Raw genomic sequence first — 19,634 nt, forward strand, 5'->3', positions numbered from 1 at the left:
ATACAAGAGACAAGCATCATGGTATATGTAGTCAGCAGAAGTTAGCAAAATATGGCAGTGCAGAATCACAAGATAGGAAACAGTGGAACACATTCTAAGGAGATGCAAGGACATGTGCAATGCTTTAATTGTACTGACTGTAATACATCGGCACTCAATTTACAAATGCTTCTTTATACCTAGGGGCACCATCAGGCGGAGGACCACAGGCAACAGAGGCAGCAGCACCAACTACCAGTGCAGTCGCAGGGCCTAGCACGAGTCAGGCTGCCGAGGAGGAGGAGGACAACACCATTGGGCTGGGTATTGAGGGAGACCTGGCAATTGACTATGACTTACTTCATTCCCCACAAATGCCGAGCACACCCCCCTTGCTGTTCTCACCAGAGAACTCCCCGACAAGGGACCACCATGCACCTACACCACCTCCTGGCACGATTATGGCTGTGGCTCCAGTAAACCCTATCCTGGGAGCAGGGGCTCAGGCCCCGGCCACCACCACACCCACACCAGTGGCACCCCAGCCCACTCAGCAGGGCGGCAGCAGCAGTACCCGGCGGCGTGCCATTCCCAGCACTGCAGCGCCGGCACCGGAGGGCAGTGTCTTCCTGGGCCTTGAAGGGAACATGGTGAAAATCCAAAGGCAGCAGGCGAAGTCCATCATGGCCTGCCAGCGCCAGCTCCGCCAGCATAACCTGCAGATGGGCGAGATGGTGAAAGGTTTCAAGGCCTTTGTAGATACCAACAAGGAGGTAGCAGCAGGTCTTGGCAGGCTGACCACTGCCATTACCCAGTTATGCGGCAGACTAGAGGAGCATGAGTTCTCGCGCAGGCGGGATGCCTGCGTGCAAAACCGCTCCATTAGCCGCCTTGCTGCTGCAACGGCTCAACTTTGTCAGCGCGGTGCCAATATGGAGTCAAGTCTAACCCAGAATACCGCCGAGATAACCAGGGGAATGGCCCGCATCACTACAGCAATGGAGGCTATGATAATCTCAAACACTGCCGCCAATCCTGCCCTGGACCTGGGGGATGCTGGGGACAGCAGCAGCCGCAGCAGCCCGGCCAGCGCTGCGTCAGATCCGCGCAGGAGCACCAGGCGCTCCGCAGAAGCCGCAGGACATTCTGAAGGGGGTGAGGGACACCCCAGTGGGGCTGCCAAGCGCTCCAAGAAGTAGGCTTGCAAGGGCGGGTGAGGCAACCTGGACCTTAGACTTTTGTTTTCTTAGCTATTACATTTTTTTTGTTGCACATCAGTGCAGTAACGGTGTTGCAACAGTATTAAAATTTGCTTTTCACCACAACCATTTACCTGTCTGTGCATCTGTACTCACTCAGAAATAGTTTTCTGTAATCTCCTCACGTCTGTATCTGCCATCACTTGGCGTACACACCCCAGCTGGCTGTGTTAGTGGCACAGCTTCGTCGTCGTCATGGTCCTCGTAGTCAGACAACTCCACCTCAGTGCCCTTCTTCACCGCAAGGTTGTGTAACATTGCACATACAGCTATGATCTTGCAGCAGGTGATGGGGGTATACTGCCTTGCACCTCCACTCTTGTGCAGGCATCTGAATCTACTTTTCCAGATGCCAAAGGTCCGTTCGACGACATTCCTTGTGCTTATGTGGGCCCGGGTATACCTCCTTTGGCTGGGTGTGGAGGGGTTGAGGTAGGGGGTGAGTATGAATGAGCGGAGGGCATATGCACTGTCGCCTGGAAGGAAAAGGGGTAACATTACACACATGCATACATGTATTTCACCTAGCTACTTTGTGTTATGGGGGTCTGATGATGTGTCTCACCTAGGAGGTATCCTTCACCAAATTTGCCAGCCATCAGCCGTGCATAGATGCCGCTCTGTTGGAAAATATAGGAGTCGTGGGTACTCCCTGGGAATTTTGCTACCAGGTCTGTGATGGTGCACTTCGCATTGCAGATCACCTGCACGTTGATGGTGTGCGTAGACTTCCGATTGCGGTATATGTATTCTGTGTCAGCTGCTGGGCAAATCGGAATGTGCGTGCCATCTATGCAGCCAATGATTTGGGGAAATTGTGCCATCTGGTAGAAGTCAGCTTTAGTTTGTAGCAGTTCTGCGTGGGTTGCAGGGAAAGAGATGTATTGGTCCATCCTGTGTATCATGGCGTCAAGGAATGTGTGGAAGAACCTTGACAGGCTGCTCTGGGTCACCCCTCCTGCCGCTGCAACTCCACTTTGATAGCTGCCAGACGCAAGCAGGTGTAGGCTGCATAGCACCTGTACGTGTGCTGGGATGGCGTGTGCCCTTGGGGTGGGGTGGTCCAACAATGGTTTGAGGTCCCTGATGAGCTCAAGAATGGTGTCAGAGTCCAGCCTGTATCTCTGTAGGATCTCTGCCTCTGTGAGCATGAACAGGGTTATCCTCTGTCTGTAGACCTGTTCATTTCTTTGCCATTGCCTCTGTCCTTCCTGCTGTAGCCGTAGCCGCCTCGCAATGACATAAAAAGCTGCCATCCTGCAAGTTGCAATGCATTTTGGGGCTGTTTTTATGGGTTGGAGTTGGTTACCACCTGATTGTAATCCATGGTAAATACTGATTGAATTCTACCGATTTGGAGCCGAAATCGGTGTTTCTGTGCCTCCCTACATCTCCCCATCTGTCCGAATCGGGGAATTTCCCGATCGGTGATTCTACCGAATCGGTAGGTTCTCCGATTCGGCTTATGTCCGAATCGGTGTATCTACCGATTCGGTACATGGACCGAATCGGATAATTTCCGATTCGGTGTAACTACCGATTCGGTACATGGACCGAATCGGTTATTTTCCGAATCGGTGTCACTACCGATTCGGTACATAGACCGAATCGGTTATTTTCCGATTCGGTGTCTCTACCGATTCGGTACATGGACCGAATCGGTGTTTGCATCCGAATCGGTGTGTTACCGATTCGTAAAATATCCGATTTTCGGTATGTACATATCGGATTCTTTTCCATTCGGTACTCATTCCGAATCGGTTTTCGCTCCGATTTGGACTTTTTTCTTTGCCCTACATCTCGATGGCAGTATACCGATCGGTAAGGGCCCAAAATCGGTATTTTCGTACCGATCGGTAACGGCCTACCTACATCTGGCCCTCAGTGACTTAAAATTTGAAGTGCACGTCTCTGGCTCAGCCACAATCTCTAGATGGCAAGAATAAAGATTGCCTCCAGTTCCTTCCAGTGAAAGTAGGTGGGACAGTAAAGGCCTTTCTTCAACTTTGTTGAAGGCCATGGGTATGCCAAGTATTAGGTCTCTAAAACCAGTGTCCTGTGTGTACAAGTTATTATTTTCCAAAAGTGATGTAACCCTGGCCACTTTTAAGGTGAAGAGGGGGGGGGGGGGGGGTCGCAAAATTATGAATAGGCAAAACACATTTTATATAAATGTAAATGTACATGTATTTATATAGCGCAAACCGCCCACATCGCAGGCATCTAAGCGCTTGCTTAGGGAACCCGTCCTGGTATTCCCCTGTGAGATAACCCCGGCAGGGTATCCACAAGGTGAAAGCCAGGCATCCCACCGCGAGGGGCCGTTGTGGAGATTAAGCAAGCTATTGGCCAGAGTCGCAGAGTGTGAACCCGTGAGTCGAGTAGGCACCGGAGCGAGAATTATCGAGTCCGTGGAATTATTGAGCCCAAGCCCCGTCGAGGCGGGGAATTGAACCCTGGTCCAGGGCCAATCTCAGCTTCCGGGTCTGCCGCCTCTAACCCCTGAGCCACACTTCTCCGATATAGACTTATGTACTGTAAACAAAGATTGCATTTGCATTTATATATTGCTTACTACCCCATATGGGGTGTTGAAGCGCATTACGGTGCGCAGAAACTTCTCTGAAGATTAGTAGTTAGTACAGTGTTTATTGTTGGGTATTGGGTTTAGTCTTGTGTTCTCAAAGCATTCCATGCATTTACTCCAGTTTCCTTGCGGTGGATTGAATTTCGATTTCACTGTAGCAATTAAATAATGTCATTAGTGTAACCATAACGTGCTTCAGTACTCTTCTCTTGCTCATGCTAACCATGTCCACATGAAGTCTCTGTCTCTAAAAGTTGAGCTGTGCCAACCTTTTGACAGGCGAGGAGAGAAAATGAAGACTTGCTCAGCAGCTGAAATATTGTCATATCATTGTTACTATTTGAAGTCAAAAACAAGGCTGGACAGGCCCTACGGGCTTTGGGCGTTTCGCTGAAAGGATGGGGGGGACGGTTTTGTTATTGGGGGCTGGTTTTGTAGCAGTGCAGCAGTTTTAAAAGCACAGCAAATTTCTTGAATATCCAGCAGTTTTGGGGAACAATAAGAGTGTTAAGATAACTCTGGTGATTAATATACCTTCTGAAGAGAGATGGGAGTTTTGTCCAGTTGCAGTTGTGACTCATGTAAGGTAGGGCAGAGGGTTAATATGCCTGCTGCAAATAACTTGTACCATGCATATTAAAGGACAGTATTTTGATGTGCACAGCTCAGTGGGTTACTGCTTTTGCCACAGAGATTATTTTATTACTGTACAGTTCATGAGTTACAATCTTATTTATTTATTTATACGTGTTTTGTATAGTGCTAGCTAGACTAGAAGGTATCAGAGCGCTTTACATATAATGCAATATCTTATGAGTGAAGTACATGCATAAATACATACAAAGAAAGTTGTTAGGCCGCAAAGGTAGTTACAATATGCGGACATAGGAACAGTAATCTAGCAAAGTTAGCTATTAACTGCCATCAAAGAGCTGCATGAAAACTAGATGGTACAGGTTAGAAAGTTACTTTTTTCGCCAATTCTTTTATTATCATGATATAGGTAAAAAAGAAATAAATTCCTATAATTAAAGTCAACCCTAACCACTGTGTTGTTCTGAACCCTGAGTTTGCGCATTTCCAGACCAAGCACACTTAAAAAATGTCTACCAGTTTCAGTGACGTGAATCCTACACCTTGTAGTCCCCTTTGACCTATGTAACATTTTCTATACACCGATTTACACACGTATGATTCATTGTCTCTGTATGTGAGTGTGATGTAAAGTGCTCCGACACCCTACTCTGGTATGAAAGGTGCTATAACCCAAACAAAATACATGTGAGATAGGGATTATGGAGAGATGAGAGGCACTGTTGGAGGGTTATAGTGAGGGAATCATTGAAGAGTCTCAGTAAAGATTGCTGCATCATGGTGCACAGCAAGATCATCATGTACTATGCTTGAAAACGAATGCAATTGAATATATAATAACGAGTGTGCTGTAGAATGCACCAATTTACCATAAATGTTCTTGGGGGCTCGCAGAGCCTCCTTTGCAGAGGACAGGCTCACTCGCTATATCTCGTAGGGGGCTAGTGTGGCAAAAATTGCCAAGGTTGCTTTGAGTTCCCAGTCAGTTCTGGTCTAAAGCCTATAGTGTTGTAATTTCATCTCATAGTCTAAAGTTTTTTTTGTCTCACACCCAAAAAAATTCTTTGCGGACGACTGTCGCGTCTCGGTTCGTCCCATAGGTGACTACACATAGAGTGTGGGTGCTGCATAGAGGCCACCAGGGTTACGCCGAGGTTTCCAGGTGGAGAGGGGGTGGCAGCGCCTTTGCCTACATAACGCTTGTTCTTATGCCTGAGTGTCTAGCACCTTTTGCAGTATTATACCTCAAATGATACTTTGTTTTCTCTTGTAACTGCACACTTGTCACTTTTTCCTCCTGTGCACTTCTTACTGCCTCATGTATTTTTGGCTGCTCACAATTTTTACTACCTCATGTATTTTGTTTGCTCACAAATGTCACTATTACCTTATGTAAATTAAACGTATGCTTTTGTAATCTGTTCTTTTGTAATGTTTCTCATTATGTTTCATTTCTGTTCCTTTTGTGAAGCGCTCTGACACCTTCGGGTAAAGTCCGCGCTATATAAAAATGCATAAATAAATAAATAAATAAACAGACGGCTCCAGGCTGATGAGCCCCTGCTGTGGTGGTGCTCTTTGGAGGGGACGCACGCGGGTTAAGGTACAGGAACACTTCTAGCGTGGTACTCCGCCCGCACTAAGCTCCCTCGGTGTTGTTGTTACGCAGAAGGCGCTAGAGTGGCACACAAAGTGTCATTAACGAGAAGATAGCGGCGCGAGTGTGCCAGTGTCCGCCCTCCTTCACACTAACTCCTGTGCCCCTCTCCCTGCTTTTGAGGAGGAGCCAGGCCCGCGGAGGGGTCCGCCCCTCGCCCCGGCGGAGGGATACGCGGCGCGCAGGCCGGTTCCCACACATTCCAGCAGAGCGCGGCCGGGACTCGTGCCAGCGGAAGGAGTGCGCGCGGCGGAGCTGTCCCGGGCCGGGCAAAGCCTCAGAGAACGCGGAGGGGTGCAGCCCTATGGATGTGTGAGAGGCCGGGACACCTGTACACCGCGATATGGGGCAGCGTCGGGCGGCCTGGAGCCTGCTGCTCTGCGCGCTGCTGGCGGACCTCGGGCACGGTAAGGGGGCGCGCGCCAGCCCCGACCTTTGGGACAGGGACACAAAGGGGCGCGAGCTCTGGGGACCGGGCAGATCTCCGAACTTCAAGAACAGATGTATGAACTTCGGAGATAGCAGAGAGAGGTTTACACCCAAGGAATGGGACAGAGAGAGAGAGAACACAACTTTATGGATGGGGCAGAGCGAACTCCCAGTACTGAGTGGGAACTGGAGAAGGGACAGAGTGGGCGCTTAACTTTAGGGACAGAGCACCAGAGTGAGGGGCTCTGGGGATGGGACAGAGCTAAGAGTGTGGCTGGGACAAAGCGAGCTGCAGGCAGAGCCGGGCGCTGAGAGCAAATTGCACAATTCCTCGGGTCGGAGTACAGTCTCGCTGCTGTGATTTATTGCGCTTGTTTTTGTTCGCCGCGTTGGTTTCTTTGGCTCTGCTAATTCTCCCCTCCCTTTTACTCTTTCATATCTATTGTTTCCTGGTCTTCAGTGCCTCCCCAGAATTGTTATAACATTACCCCATCTTGAGTATTCTGCCCAGCGTCTGGCACCCTGTCCTTTATTTGCCTTGGGGGTCTGGAGAGGGTGGCTCCTCCCAGAGCTCGCTGTTGTGCTGAAAGTGTTAAGACTACGGCTTGTGATTTGTGTCTGTTGGTTTACAAGAATGTGTTTCGATAAATACACGAAGTACACGTTAATTTTCCTCCTCCATGCTAAGGTGTTCTGATTGTGGGGGCGGGCCTCCTCTGAACCCCGCGGGGCGCAGAATGCCAGCCCCTCAGTTATGGAGACTCCTGTATTGTTGGCAGCAGAAAAACTGGTCTCAAAAGCGCTCGTCTTTCTGCGAGATCTCATGCGCAGCCCGGCCTGTGGAGCCCCCTTCCAGCCCCTGCACCCTCCCCCCTGTGCAGCCCATCCCCCTCCCTGGGAACCTCTCCCTCCTTCCCTCAGATTCCAGCGCAAAGGGGGAGAGGGAGGGGCGACCGCCCCTCTGGGATCCGGCGCATTCCTGCGGCCAGTTACACTTTTGGGGGAAAATGAAACAAAGTTTGTGGTTCTTGAAAATCCCGAGTTTTCGCGTGTCACCGTTTTGGGGGTTTCTGCTCGCTGTGGCTTTGAATTTGAGGGGTTGCCTCTTGTGCTGTGCTCGAGGCGCTGCAGAGTGGGGGCGTGGGCACCAACCCACAAAGAAGCCCTGCTGGACAGATGCCGGGGCACCAGTCTGCGTTTTTGTCACATTTCCCCCAAGGCACAACCTTTTGTCTTCTATTTTGACTTTTTTTTTTTTTTTTTTTTTTTTACTACTTTTAACCATTGTTGCTCGCGTATGTTTCTGAACTTTGAAAGTACTGAGACAGGATCGAGAAAAAGAAACTGTTGCCTTTTCTGCCGGGGGGGGGGGGGGGGGGCTGGAGATGGCCCCACACACCCTCTTGAGAAGCCCTTCAGTCCTAAGAAGCTGTAACATCTCAGCTGATAAATCTGAAGGGGCTTTAATAACCTGTATCCAGGCCCACTGGGCCTCCCCCGGGGGAGTTCGACGCTGCCCGCAGCGCTATCTCGGGGAGCTTTCGGCACGGGCAGAGTGGTTACAGATCGAGGCCTCCTGGGACATGTGGAGTCTGTGTGTCTGCTTTACAGCTTGCTTTCGGCAATTTCTGTGTTTTTATCATAAACAACAAGGTCCTTGTAACAATAGCCACGAAGTGTCACTGTGTGTAGTGTTTATTTTTCAATCAAAATGGTGCTCTATTCAAGTGATAAGAAACATGGTTGAAAGTGTTCTCTAACAGCAGTACTTGCTTCCAGGTTCAGGGGGGAAATGAACATGTTCAGATTGGACTGTAGAAAAAAGGATTTATGATGGCTAATAAACTGGCACTGAATCGCACAAAGGTTGTTTATGGCTCTTGCTGTGGTGCCAAGGTTGCTTACCTGGAGCATGTGTTTTAGGTGTGGAGTTTTCCTTTTTATGCTAATGGGTGTAACCGTAGAGATGCCTTCTGCATTGTGCCTTCCTCCCAGCACCTCTGTCCTGAGGGTCTTCCTCGCCTCCTGTTGGCACACCACCCTAGGGCCGGTACAGTGGCTGGCACAGGCGGGTGGTGGGGGCTAGAGGCTTCATCTGTGATCTGTACCAGGGCCTCAGGGGCGAGTAGAAGCTACAGCGGGCTCCCAAGTGTTGGGCATGTTTGTTAATGACCAAGAACTCCCCTGATGGACCATTTATCAGTTTTTGACACACTGACAAATTTCACGCACACAATTTGTAAAATGAATACACAAACAGCTGCTTATGCGATGGGGTTTGACAGGGAAAGGCAGTGTAATTATATTTCGTGGCATAATGGCGCAATTTAAAGTAACGAGAATTTCCTAACTGGTGTAATTCAAATTTTGCACAGGTCTAATTATAGTGTTTACATAATGTCAAAGTTGCAGACTGAGACAAATGTCCACTGTGTGGTGGATACCGCACAGGACCCACATTCACCTCGGTTGTCTCACATTCTGGTGGACCCCCCCCCCCCCCAACTCACACTTTCCTCTAATTTCTTCAAATTTACCTCCAACTTTATATGTACCGCACGCTGAAGTAGCAGTGGAGTGACTCGCGGTGCTCTGTAGAAAGTCTAATTGAATAAGTAGGTGTGTTCTGCTGCATACTTTATTCAAAAGCCAATTCACCTTAGTAATAATACCACGATCCATATTCATGTCCGTCCTTCGCAGTATGCTCGCATGGGACAGACTGATTTTAGCTTGGCTGAGTGTCACCTCCTGCTGGGGTACAGGTAATCAAACAGCAAAATATTCCCACTTCTCTGAAGGGCTACTTCAGTTGTTGCACGCTTTTTTCCAGATTTAGAAACTAAAGTGTGAAACGGGTGCGTGTTTTAATGCACCCGAGTGGGGTGTGCAGCAAAAGTCCAGCGCTTGCTGCGTGCAGCAAGTTACCAGGCACTTTAATATTCATGGCAGGACCTAGAACGCTCCCAGCGCCTCTTTATTTCAATCCCTCTACAGGGTCACTTTGTAGTTACGGGGCTCCTAAACTGCGATGCCAGAAGTACCAGAATCAAAGCCTCTAGGCGCTCGCTGTATCCCAGGGGAGTGGATTCTGCCCTCTATGTTCATTGTTGAGCACCGCGGCTCTTAACATGTGTGTGAGCTTGTGGCTCCGTCCTGCACCCCCAGGTACTTGGTGTCGGCCCCTAGACACAGCAAGCGCCCCTCTTATACATTTGGTTGCAATCCAAGCTGGCCTTGGTGAATTATTGTCTAGACTGGGCTCCGCTTGTGCTCCCTCAAATGATCTTCCTGCTCTTGAGAGCGCAGCGTCCATGTCTGCCTCCCTCGCAGTGGTCTCGGTGTGCTTGGGTCCGGCTTCTTAGGGGCTTGGAGTAAGGCTTGTGGCTGCTCCTCCGGCTCGCATGTGTGCGCCTCACCCCTCAGCTGCCCCCACCAAAATATGGAGAGAGTGTGTTGCTGTTAGGCTGAGACTAATCGGAGCACCCAAAGCCCCCACGCTCATGAGTTTGATGTAAGTTCTAGGAGCGCCCAAAGGCTCGCATCAGACTTATAGCGCTTAGCATTGCTACATATTGTAGTCTAACTTCGAAACCTTTTAGTGTGTAGCTCTGTCCTGAAAAATTGAAAAGGTGCCAGTAAGCAGCCATAGGTGCTAGGCAGAGCTGTGACAACGTCCGCCAGCACTGTAAACTTTGGAAAGAGGCCATTGGCCTAAATTCGGATGGGCTCGTGCATTCCGCTCGGTCTGGTGTGGGAGCCTGTAGGGATGTGCTCGGGTGAACACACAGCTCCTCCTCGGCCCTCATGGTGGGTTCTTTGGCCTCTGCTACAATGTGTCAGGTTGCTGACGTCATTGGGTATCTCGTCTTTCTAGCTCGGTGCCTGATGCGCAGCACTTACAGGATGCAAGCCCGAGTCTGCAAGGATGGACAGTTGACGCTGACCTGCTGGTCACCGCGGAGGTACACTAACACCAACTGTCTGCCTATAACCCCCTCCCCCAACCAAGGGGCTATCAAGGGCCCGCGAGGAAACGCCGTCCCACCCCCTCATTACTAGGTGGCGTCGTTGTTGTAGGAGACACTCTACCCGGGGTCAAACCAACAGGCCACCAGCTCATCAATCCCCTTTGTGGTCAGTCCTGGCAGCTTCTTCACCCGCAACCGCGTCCTCCTCCGCGGGAAGGTGCTTCCAGGGTGGCTTTGTAGGAAAATGGAAACTCAGTTTGTCTTGCCCGACTGGGGTCCTTTTATTTATTGCAAATATGTGCAACAACGTTTCAAAGTATTAAGAAGTAAAACTGTTGCCGCTTAACAATTATGTGCATGAAAGTAACACATACATGTAACGGAGACTACACAGCGACTGTTACTGAATGAGGCTACTTTTTGGGTGGCTTCGTACGAGGAAGACACATTTACTGACGGCGAAGAGAGCCAGTGTGGAGCTGCTCGGCCAGTGCGTCGTCTCTGGGGGTGGAAACAAAATGTGTTTGACATTTGAATAGACCAATGGGCGAAGAGGGCGGACAAAGTCCTCCTCTGTGTGTATTTGTTATACATGTTTTTGAAAACATGAGGTTGGCGTGAAAACATGAGGTTGGCGGTACAGCCAAACCTGCCTCTGGCCTACCTAAAAAAATGCAATCCACTGGGACCAAATGCTTAAGTAAAATCGGGTGTGCAAGTAGACTGGTGAGGTGGGGGCGAAGAAGGCAGCCACATTAAAGTGGTGGTTGGGACGTTTGAGAACAGACCTCTTGCACAGGGGTGAATGTGAGGCACCTTAGTGAGTGCGGTGTAACCGGAGCATGTGCGGACTTGGATTTGTGTTTGTGGGGAGGGCGAGGGCTATGCCTCTGGGTAATGTTGCTAAACATCCAGCCTTCCGGGGATAGTGACTGGACCATTATGGCTGATCATGGGCCCGTCACTCGCGCTATCAATGGAACTTCGCCTGTCAAAGCCTGGGAGTGTCAGTTTCGCATTCCATTACCTGTTTTTAGCTCATACACAGTTTCTGAACGGGACCAATGTTGAGTCAGTCCCCCATCCTCGGAATGAGTGAATAAAATATTCAGTATATATGTTTTAAATCTGTTCTCTTTCATCGTCTCTGCCCTCCTTTGCATATGCTTCTTTTCCGAAGATTGTACTCTGGCAACATATGACGGACGGAATTCTGAATTAATCAAACATTCAACCCCCCCCCCCCCCCCCTTCAAGAGATCTGAGTTAAATCCATTGTTCTTTTACTCACTACAGTACCCCAGTTTGGACCCAGCCACATGCAAATCAGTTTTGCCCCTGCTCATCATCGGAACAGTCCAGCCTGAACTGCCAAGCCAGGTCCTCGCTGGACTTCAAACAAGCATCCTGGGACCGGATTCAGGGTATCTCCGCAATTCTGCCAGGCTAGCTTGAATCCAGTAGCACAGTGAGCCAGGGACCCACTTCTAGACATACCCATCCCCTTTAGGGCGAAAAGTGGTGCAAGAACAAATGATGGATGGAATGCTGACAATGCAAACATTCTCCCCCAGTCAAAAGATCTGGGTTAAATCCATTGTTCTTTTGCCCTCTATGCCATCCCAGTTTGGACCCAGCCATATGCAAATCAATCTTGACCCTGCTCCTCATAGGAACAGTCCAGCCGGAATTGCCAAGCCAGGTCCTCCCAGGACCAGAAACGAGCATCCTTGGACTGGTTTCAGGCTAACGCCCCTCATTAGCCAGGCTAGCCTGAATCCAGTGGCCCAGGATGCTTGTTTGCGGTCCAGGGAGGACCTGGCCTGGCAGTTAGGGTTGGACTGTTCTAATGGGAGTAGGGTCGAGACTAAGTTGCATATGGCTGGGTTTAAACTGAAAAGGCATGGTCTACAAAAAAATATGGATTTAGGCCTAGATCTCTGTACTGGGGGTGAATGTATGACATTGTTCTGCATTCTGTCCATCAATTGTACTTTTTGCATTTGTCACCCCAAGTGGGATGGGTGTGCCCAGACGTGGGTCCTGTGCTCTCCATGCCACTGGAGTCAAGCTAGCCTGGCTGATGGGTGAAACCCCGAAAATGGTCCCAAGATGCTTGTTTCCCGTCCAGGGAGGACCTGGGCTGGACTGTTCCCATAGGGAGCAAAGTCAAGACTAATTTTCATATGTCTAGGTTTAAATTGGAATGACACGGGGAGTAAAAAAACGATGGATTTAGGCCCAGATCTCTGTACTCAGGTGAATGTTTGACATTGTTCAACATTCTGTGCATCAATTGTTCTTTTTAATCTTTTCCCAAATGGGTCACATTATGGATGTGTTGTGAAGGAAGTAAACACTATCTCTTCTGGGACAAGAGTATTGAAAGGGTTCTGGTGGGTGCTCGGTGCGCGGTAACGCTTGTGTTGTAATGACATGCGAGGTAACAGCTGCAATGTAATGGCTGTTTCCTATGAGAGAGAGCACCCAGAATGACTGGGCTTCTATTGTGGTGTGAAGCTGGGAGTTTTTCGGCTTTTCAAAAATATTTGGATAACCTTTTCCAAGAAAAATAATGAATGGGCCTTAATGCATGGGGTCTTGGTGGGTTGGTATGGGAGTGATCCAGGTGACAACAAGGGTGGGGGTGGCTTCACCTGTTTCAGAGTAGCCCTCTTATCATTCCTAGTGAGCCAGGCATCACCCCAAAGTAGATTTTTCCACAGCAATTCTGTGACCTGGCTATAGGCAGACATCCTTGAAAACATCTCTGCAGTTACTCCTAATGCCAGATTTAAGTTGATACATTTCTACTTTTCGCACAGAGCTTATCTCTCTCCAGGCAAAATCAATGTGGTTTTCCCCTCTGGCTGTCGTGGCCTGTCCAAGATGTGGCAAGCCTGGAACGGACATGTTTCTTATGGTGTGGGCCTGCCCTTCCCTGGCTGGGATTTTGGGGTAGCTGACAGACTATCAATGACATTACCCAACAGACCCTGTACTCCTCTGGCCTGTTTACTGGGGGATTTCCCACATCCAAGTAAATGTAAAATGACTGCTAGATTTGGAGACCTGGCTGTAAAACTTGCAAAGTGGGAGATTGCAATGCATTGGAAGGGCACTGGGGGTTCATGACTGGTGAATTGAAGGGAAGAACGTGTTCAATGGGCAGGATTTGAAAGACGGTGTTGCTTCGAGAAGTGATGAGGGGGCGTGGTTGGTTTGATCAAGCCTGTGAGCATCTGGTGGATTGTCTCCGAGATCCCGAGCCGGACACCCCAGTGGATCCCTCCCAAGATCCTTCGTCCCCGGGACAGTACAGGACATGTGAAACTTTCATTATGTTGTTGGACTGAAGAACATTGTGTTCCCAATGATGTGACAACATGATGGGGGGTGTGGGGGGATGGATTGGGTGGTATGCTCCTCTCTAACTGCATTGGGCGTGGATGGTATTGCTTTATGTATATTGATTTTATGCCCGGAAGTGTTTTATTGAAACCTTTCCATGGTATATGTACTGTGCATGCGGACACGATTGTTAAAGCTATGTAGGGCCCAGGACTGGGTTGCCTAGGATAAAATAATACAAATTGTGTTTTAAAAAATAAACCAAATCGGGTGACCTGGCTTACTTGATGCCAGGACGTGGCATTGCAGATCTTGGGTGCAAGGTGCAGGTGGCTGGCACAGGGTCGCACCTTGGCGGCGCCTGGCTCTGATGCCCAAGCTGCCTATTACACACCTGAGCCTGGCTGTTGTGTGACTGGGGGTTTCTTTGATGTCTAAGTGCTAAAGACTTTACAAATTGCCGGAGAAGTGTGCAGAAGCAGCCGGCCCGCCGATGCCCGGCCTCTGTTCAGGGCTCCGTCTGTAGCCGCGGTGTTTAGTCTGGCACGGTGGCTCGGCCGGGGAGCTCCGAGCCGGGCGCTGCTCCTCCGGGTGACGTGCTCGGTTTCGGAGGCCGCCGTGGCCGGTTCTTCCAGTTGGGTGAGATTCCTGCCTGCTCCTTACATTGCCGGCGCGGCGCTCGGATATGGGCGAGTTCGGCCCTCGGTGCCTTCTCCGGCGGCCTCGTTTTCAGTCTCGGGTTGTTTTGTGTTCTCCCGTCGGAGCCCGGCTCCCGCATGTGTCTGTCAAAGAAACCGACGAAGAGCTGATCTATTCCTGGTCCCACGCACACCTCTGTTCTCTTGGACCGATTCCTCACAAACCTTCCAACATCTCGTCTTTTTTTCTTTTCTTTTTCACCCTTTGTTAGCATACGTTTTGCCATCCTTCTGCCCTCCCCAGAACAGGAAGTGCCATCGGAGAGCAGCAAGTGCAGTTACAAACCGATCTCCCTGGCACAAGTGCCAAAACAATCAATGTAAATGTCGCACTTCATTCAACTCGCCTCCAAAAATGAAAGCCATCCTCGGAATTCCAAGAGAGATGTCCTAAATGTGGCCACTGCACTCCCGCCCTCCTTTGTTGCCACATAAGATTCGGGAATGAGTGGCATTTCTCAAAATTGGAGCGTTTTTATTAGGTTAGAAAACTGCTCGCAAGAAAGTTAAAAATAAGAACGGTTGAGCTTTCCATTAAGAAATACAACTGAATTTGATTCATTTTAATAGTAAAGATCAACATTTAGTCTTTGAAAGGTGCATTTTCCCTTCCGTGTAATCCTGCCAGTGGTGTGCACTAGCTCGCAGCGGGCTGTGTTCGGTGCAGTTTTCCCACATTATTGTTTCCAAATACCTGTGCTTGAGGGAGGGGCTTCCAGACCCTGGGAAAGCCAGGAGCGTGCCAAGCCGTTGTTGTTTCTCTTGACTGGTGCTCTTCGGGCAGAAGTCCTGTGTTCACTGGCAGAGACTGTCACCTGCTTAATGAAAACAAATTCGTATTGCACATTTAAGGCAGAGTCCGTGGTGCTTCGAGGCCAGAGGGCTTCGCCGTGACAGAAAGCTTGGACGAGACAGGCAATTAAAGTGTTTGAAGGTTGAGGGGACCCTTTGCATGTAAAGGCGGGTTCCCTGTGGGGTGTACCCTGTAGTGAGCACCTGTGGAGTAGAACACCTAAGGTCTACTGTCCCTGGGAGGGACCTTCCTTCATGTAATGAGGGCTTGTCCTGTGGTTGGGTTACCTGCCTCTACGGGGCTCTTGCGTGCACTGCCGGGCTTCCCGCCCTTCGAAAGAGGCTGGATGGTCTATAGAGCAGGCCACGCATGGGAGAGACAGTGGTCCGTCGTTTCTGTAGCCTCCAACCGGTCACACCTCCAAAATTTGAGAGTGTTCTGTCAATCAATCAATCAGGAGTTTGTTAAAGCGTGACTACTCACCCGTAAGGGTCTCAAGGCGCTAGGGGTGGGGGGTGCAGGTTCCATTCCATCAAGGAGGGGGTCTGTCGAAGAGCCAGGTTTTGAGGTTTCTTGCGAAGATGGGGAGCGATGTCTGTCTGAGGTGGAGCGGAAGGGCGTTCCATGCTTTGTGACAAAATGGGTACTCTTAGACGGGGTGCTCGGGTATTGAAGCCTTCTGCTATGAGCCGAGACTGGTGGATTTCTCAGGGTTTGCCTTAAAACCAGAGAGGACGGGGTCTTGAACTATGCTTGACTTCCAACTCCGCTATGTGGAAAAGTGTCCGTTTTAAAGGTTGTGTTCTATAAAAGCTAGGCATATAAAGGGGTTTGATGGCTGATATGGAGTGTGAAAGGTTCCAGCTACATTCCACTGAAGTGCTGAAAGAGATGACTGCATGGAGGCTCATGTGCGAGAGGTGGTGTGTGGATAGCATCTTTAGAAGAACAATTCTTATTTTCTGACAAATCCCTGGCTGCTGGGTGCTGATTTGCCTGCTCTTGAGACGCTCTTGGAAGTCCTATTGTGAAAAGACCTTCCACCTTGTGACTATTGCAGCTTTGCGCTATTAGTATCTGTGTGTGTGTGTAGGAAGATGGGTGAAGGGCACAGGCAGTCGCGCTAGATCAGATGAATCTCTGGTAACAGCCTTAGGTGCTCTATAAGCAACTAGTCCATCCATAGATCAAAACATTATGCTTGCATCAGCTAGGTTTGTTATGAATAGCGGATATTGATCACATTTAGATTTTTGGGCCCGGTGTGCAAGTAACATAATTAAAAGCACACAGTCGGAGCTAACTTGCTGTATTAGACGACCCGGTCAAGTAAAATGGGATCTACACTAGAAACGATTCTTTTACCTAACGATCTTGTTTCCAGTTCCAGGTGACCATCCTAGGGTTTTGGCCCTTTCTGGAGGATGGTGTTCATCAGACACTGGTATAATAAAGTAGTGCCCTAAACCCAACCAATCAAAATGTACTAGGAAAGAGTCCTAACAGGAGGAAAAAACGAAACTAACTTTTGAGCGTGCATCACCTACTGGACTCAATTCATCTCAAACAGCCATCTTCTAATTCTAGGAATTGTAAGAGTTTATTAGTGTAGCAAGTATCCCATCTCACCTGGCCTAGCTTCTTCTTGAGGTGATGGAGTAACAAATGCTGAGAAGGTTCGATTCGATGTTCTTTATTGGATAAGGAGACCAGATCGAGACCTGCTCACCAAGGTATGACCACTCATTGAAGCAGCTGCGGAAGTTTAGTTTACGCACATGGCGGTGCTGAAATACCAGAAGTCAGAGCCATGGGGGCTGAAGCACCTGGCCTGGTTGTGTAGTGCTGGAAGATGCATCCCATAATACTCACTGCAGAGTGGTGTATCAGGGCCCAAGTGGTGGTGGCAGAGGTAACCTTGCGAGATCTGGTCATCGCAGTGTTGCCATCTCCTCCTGGTCTCAAGGGTGGCAGCATTGAGGATTGTGGTCCAGGGGAACGTGACTTAACCTTGTCCACCCCAAGCTCACGGCCCAGACCTTGGGCGCTTCTAGGGCGTTGCAGTTCTGAGTGTTCTTCAGAGGAAGAGGATGCGCTGGCACGCGAAGATAAAATCACACCTGTTTAAATATTACACTCCCACGTGCACAAATGTTTCTTGCAACATTTTACGATTGTCTGAAATGTTTATGTGCCTTTGATGGCCCCGTTTTATAAGATTGTGTGCTTTGTGGCTGGAATAACCGGCCCGGCCTGGTTCTGTCCACACGCAGAGAGCCCTGTGCTCGCCAGGGGTGGCGCCCTGTACACCCCCGACCCTGGGGACGGCACCCAAGGGTGCACAGGGCTGTCCATGCGGGTGCTCTTCAGTTCCCATCACGTCCACCCGGATTGCTCACTGTCCCCCCATCTGTGCACTCGGAACAAGAATACTCCGAATGTATGAATGAATATTCTGACCACTGAATGAGTCCCCTCTGGCCGAAGGGGATATAGTGATTTTCCGAGATCACACCTTTCCGCCCCTTGTGGAGACCTGGTTCGAGCCCAGGCTGCCTGGCACCGAGGACCACGTCTCATCCCCATGAGCAGGCACGGCGCCCGCCCTCTCCTAAATCTGCTTTCTGTCTTCCCACAGTGCTGAGCGGAGCCCTCGGAGGGCGGCAGCTGTCATCAGCCCCGCAGATGCCGGGCCGGGCCGCCAGACATGGCAGCCATTCAGCCAGGGACTCTTTTCTTCCGTTCCTTGACAGAGCTCCTGGCGTTAACAAAAGCGGTGCGAGAGCAGCTGCGAGGCGCTTTGTCTGCCCTGGGGAGAGCGAGGGGTAATCTGCACCCAGAGCCCGGGCGAGGCAGCTACGGCTCCCAGCTCGGAGGGCTGGGGCAGGAGGTCAGAGCAGAGGCGACTGGGGGCGGAGCGCAGAAGAATTGGGGTTAGACCGTGCTAAAGGGACCGGGCGCTCTGGGGGCCCGTGACTGTGACAGCAGAGCCCTTGGGTCTGAAACTTGGCAGAAGGCAGTGGATGAGCCCAGCTATGCAGCCCCTCCCTGAGCCTTGCCCCCCTTCCCCCCTCCCCCCCAAAGGATGTGCACTTAAGAGCCGGGATCTCGGCAAACGTTCTTTACCTGTATAAAGGGCACCGTTAATTTGCATGCAAAGTAATTTTGCATACATGGAGTGCCAAGAAAAAAATCTTTAGTGCGGCTCTCCTTCGGTGGAAGAGTGTCTGTCGAAGAGTTTTCGGTGAAATAAAAGTTGGTGTTGCTCACAGCGTGGCCTTCTGTGTTCTGCTCCAGTTCCAGCATCACGTGACAAGTTCAGGCTGTGCACTATATGCCACGTTCAAGTTTGCGCTCTCACCCGGAAGGGTCTTTGGCGCAGGCTGCTCAGAGGAAGGCACTGGACATGCAGACGGTAGAGAGCCAGGTCTGTAGCATCCTTCCGACTTGAAGATGGTTGGAAGCATCTTGCAGATGCTAGGGGAGATTGTGCCAAGACTGACCAGGCCTGATCTGAGAAGTGAGGCTTCTGCAGCTGAAGGCTGGGGGGCAGTGGGTACAAATAGAAAAATAATTCCAGATTTTTGTGTTTTTTCAAAAGCTTGCAGCTGTGCCATAGGCAGAGCGGTGAATAAAACTCAAGGTTTTGGAAGGTACCCAAGTCCCGGGCAGACATCCAAAAAATGCCTGCACACTGACCCGCTCGTGGGGCACTGCCTGATTGTTTTATAGGGCAGTCCGCCCAGCCCAGGTCAGTGCCGGGAGAGTCTTTAAGACTAGAGGCGGGGCAGGATCACATTTTCGAGCAACCAGGAAAAGGTGGGATGCTGCTTTTTGAATTGCCTTCAGGCAAAGAAACTTTATTTTGGGAGGGTGAGTGTGTGTGTGTGTGTGTGGGGGAGGGGGCGTGATGGAAGCGTTCCCATTGTGGAATCTGGATCCACGTGGATTGCAAGTGCAAAATAACACCATATCTAGACTTCGCTTGCTTCATAGGGTGTCTGACATTTAATACCTCCTGGTATCCCACTGGACTTCTTTTCTGGCGAGCACTGTGATTTGTCCCTTGATCTGTACAGGACGGTGTGGAGTCTTCTCGCCTTTTAGGTGAGCATGAGGGAGAACTGGGAGGTTAGGGTGACTGTTATAATGTTGTTACTTTGAAAGATCAGATCAACCTGATCAGTACTTTAGAAGAAAATTGAATGTACAATTGTTCTTTTGGGCTTCCAACTCTGGACACTGAGGTGCATTCAGGTTGCAAGGGAGCAGGAAGGTGGCATGCATGTGTCTGGCCGGATATCTTGAAGGATCCG

The 19,634-nt window shown here is 50.0% G+C and overlaps 1 protein-coding gene across 1 annotated transcript in view; it reads left to right on the forward strand.

Annotated features, from left to right (window-relative positions):
• Window positions 1-6,293: 6,293 nt before the first annotated feature.
• NOTCH3 (notch receptor 3) overlaps window positions 6,294-19,634 on the forward strand; it is a 201,063-nt gene continuing 187,722 nt past the window's right edge. Inside the window, exon 1 of the mRNA XM_086927998.1 lies at window positions 6,294-6,483. Coding sequence (XP_086784124.1) covers window positions 6,420-6,483 — 64 coding nt within the window. The 5' untranslated portion in view covers window positions 6,294-6,419. The remainder of the gene's footprint in view (window positions 6,484-19,634) is intronic.

This window comes from Lissotriton vulgaris, chromosome 1_1 (genome assembly GCF_964263255.1).
Source record: "Lissotriton vulgaris chromosome 1_1, aLisVul1.2, whole genome shotgun sequence".
Classification (NCBI taxonomy): Eukaryota; Metazoa; Chordata; class Amphibia; order Caudata; family Salamandridae; genus Lissotriton; species Lissotriton vulgaris.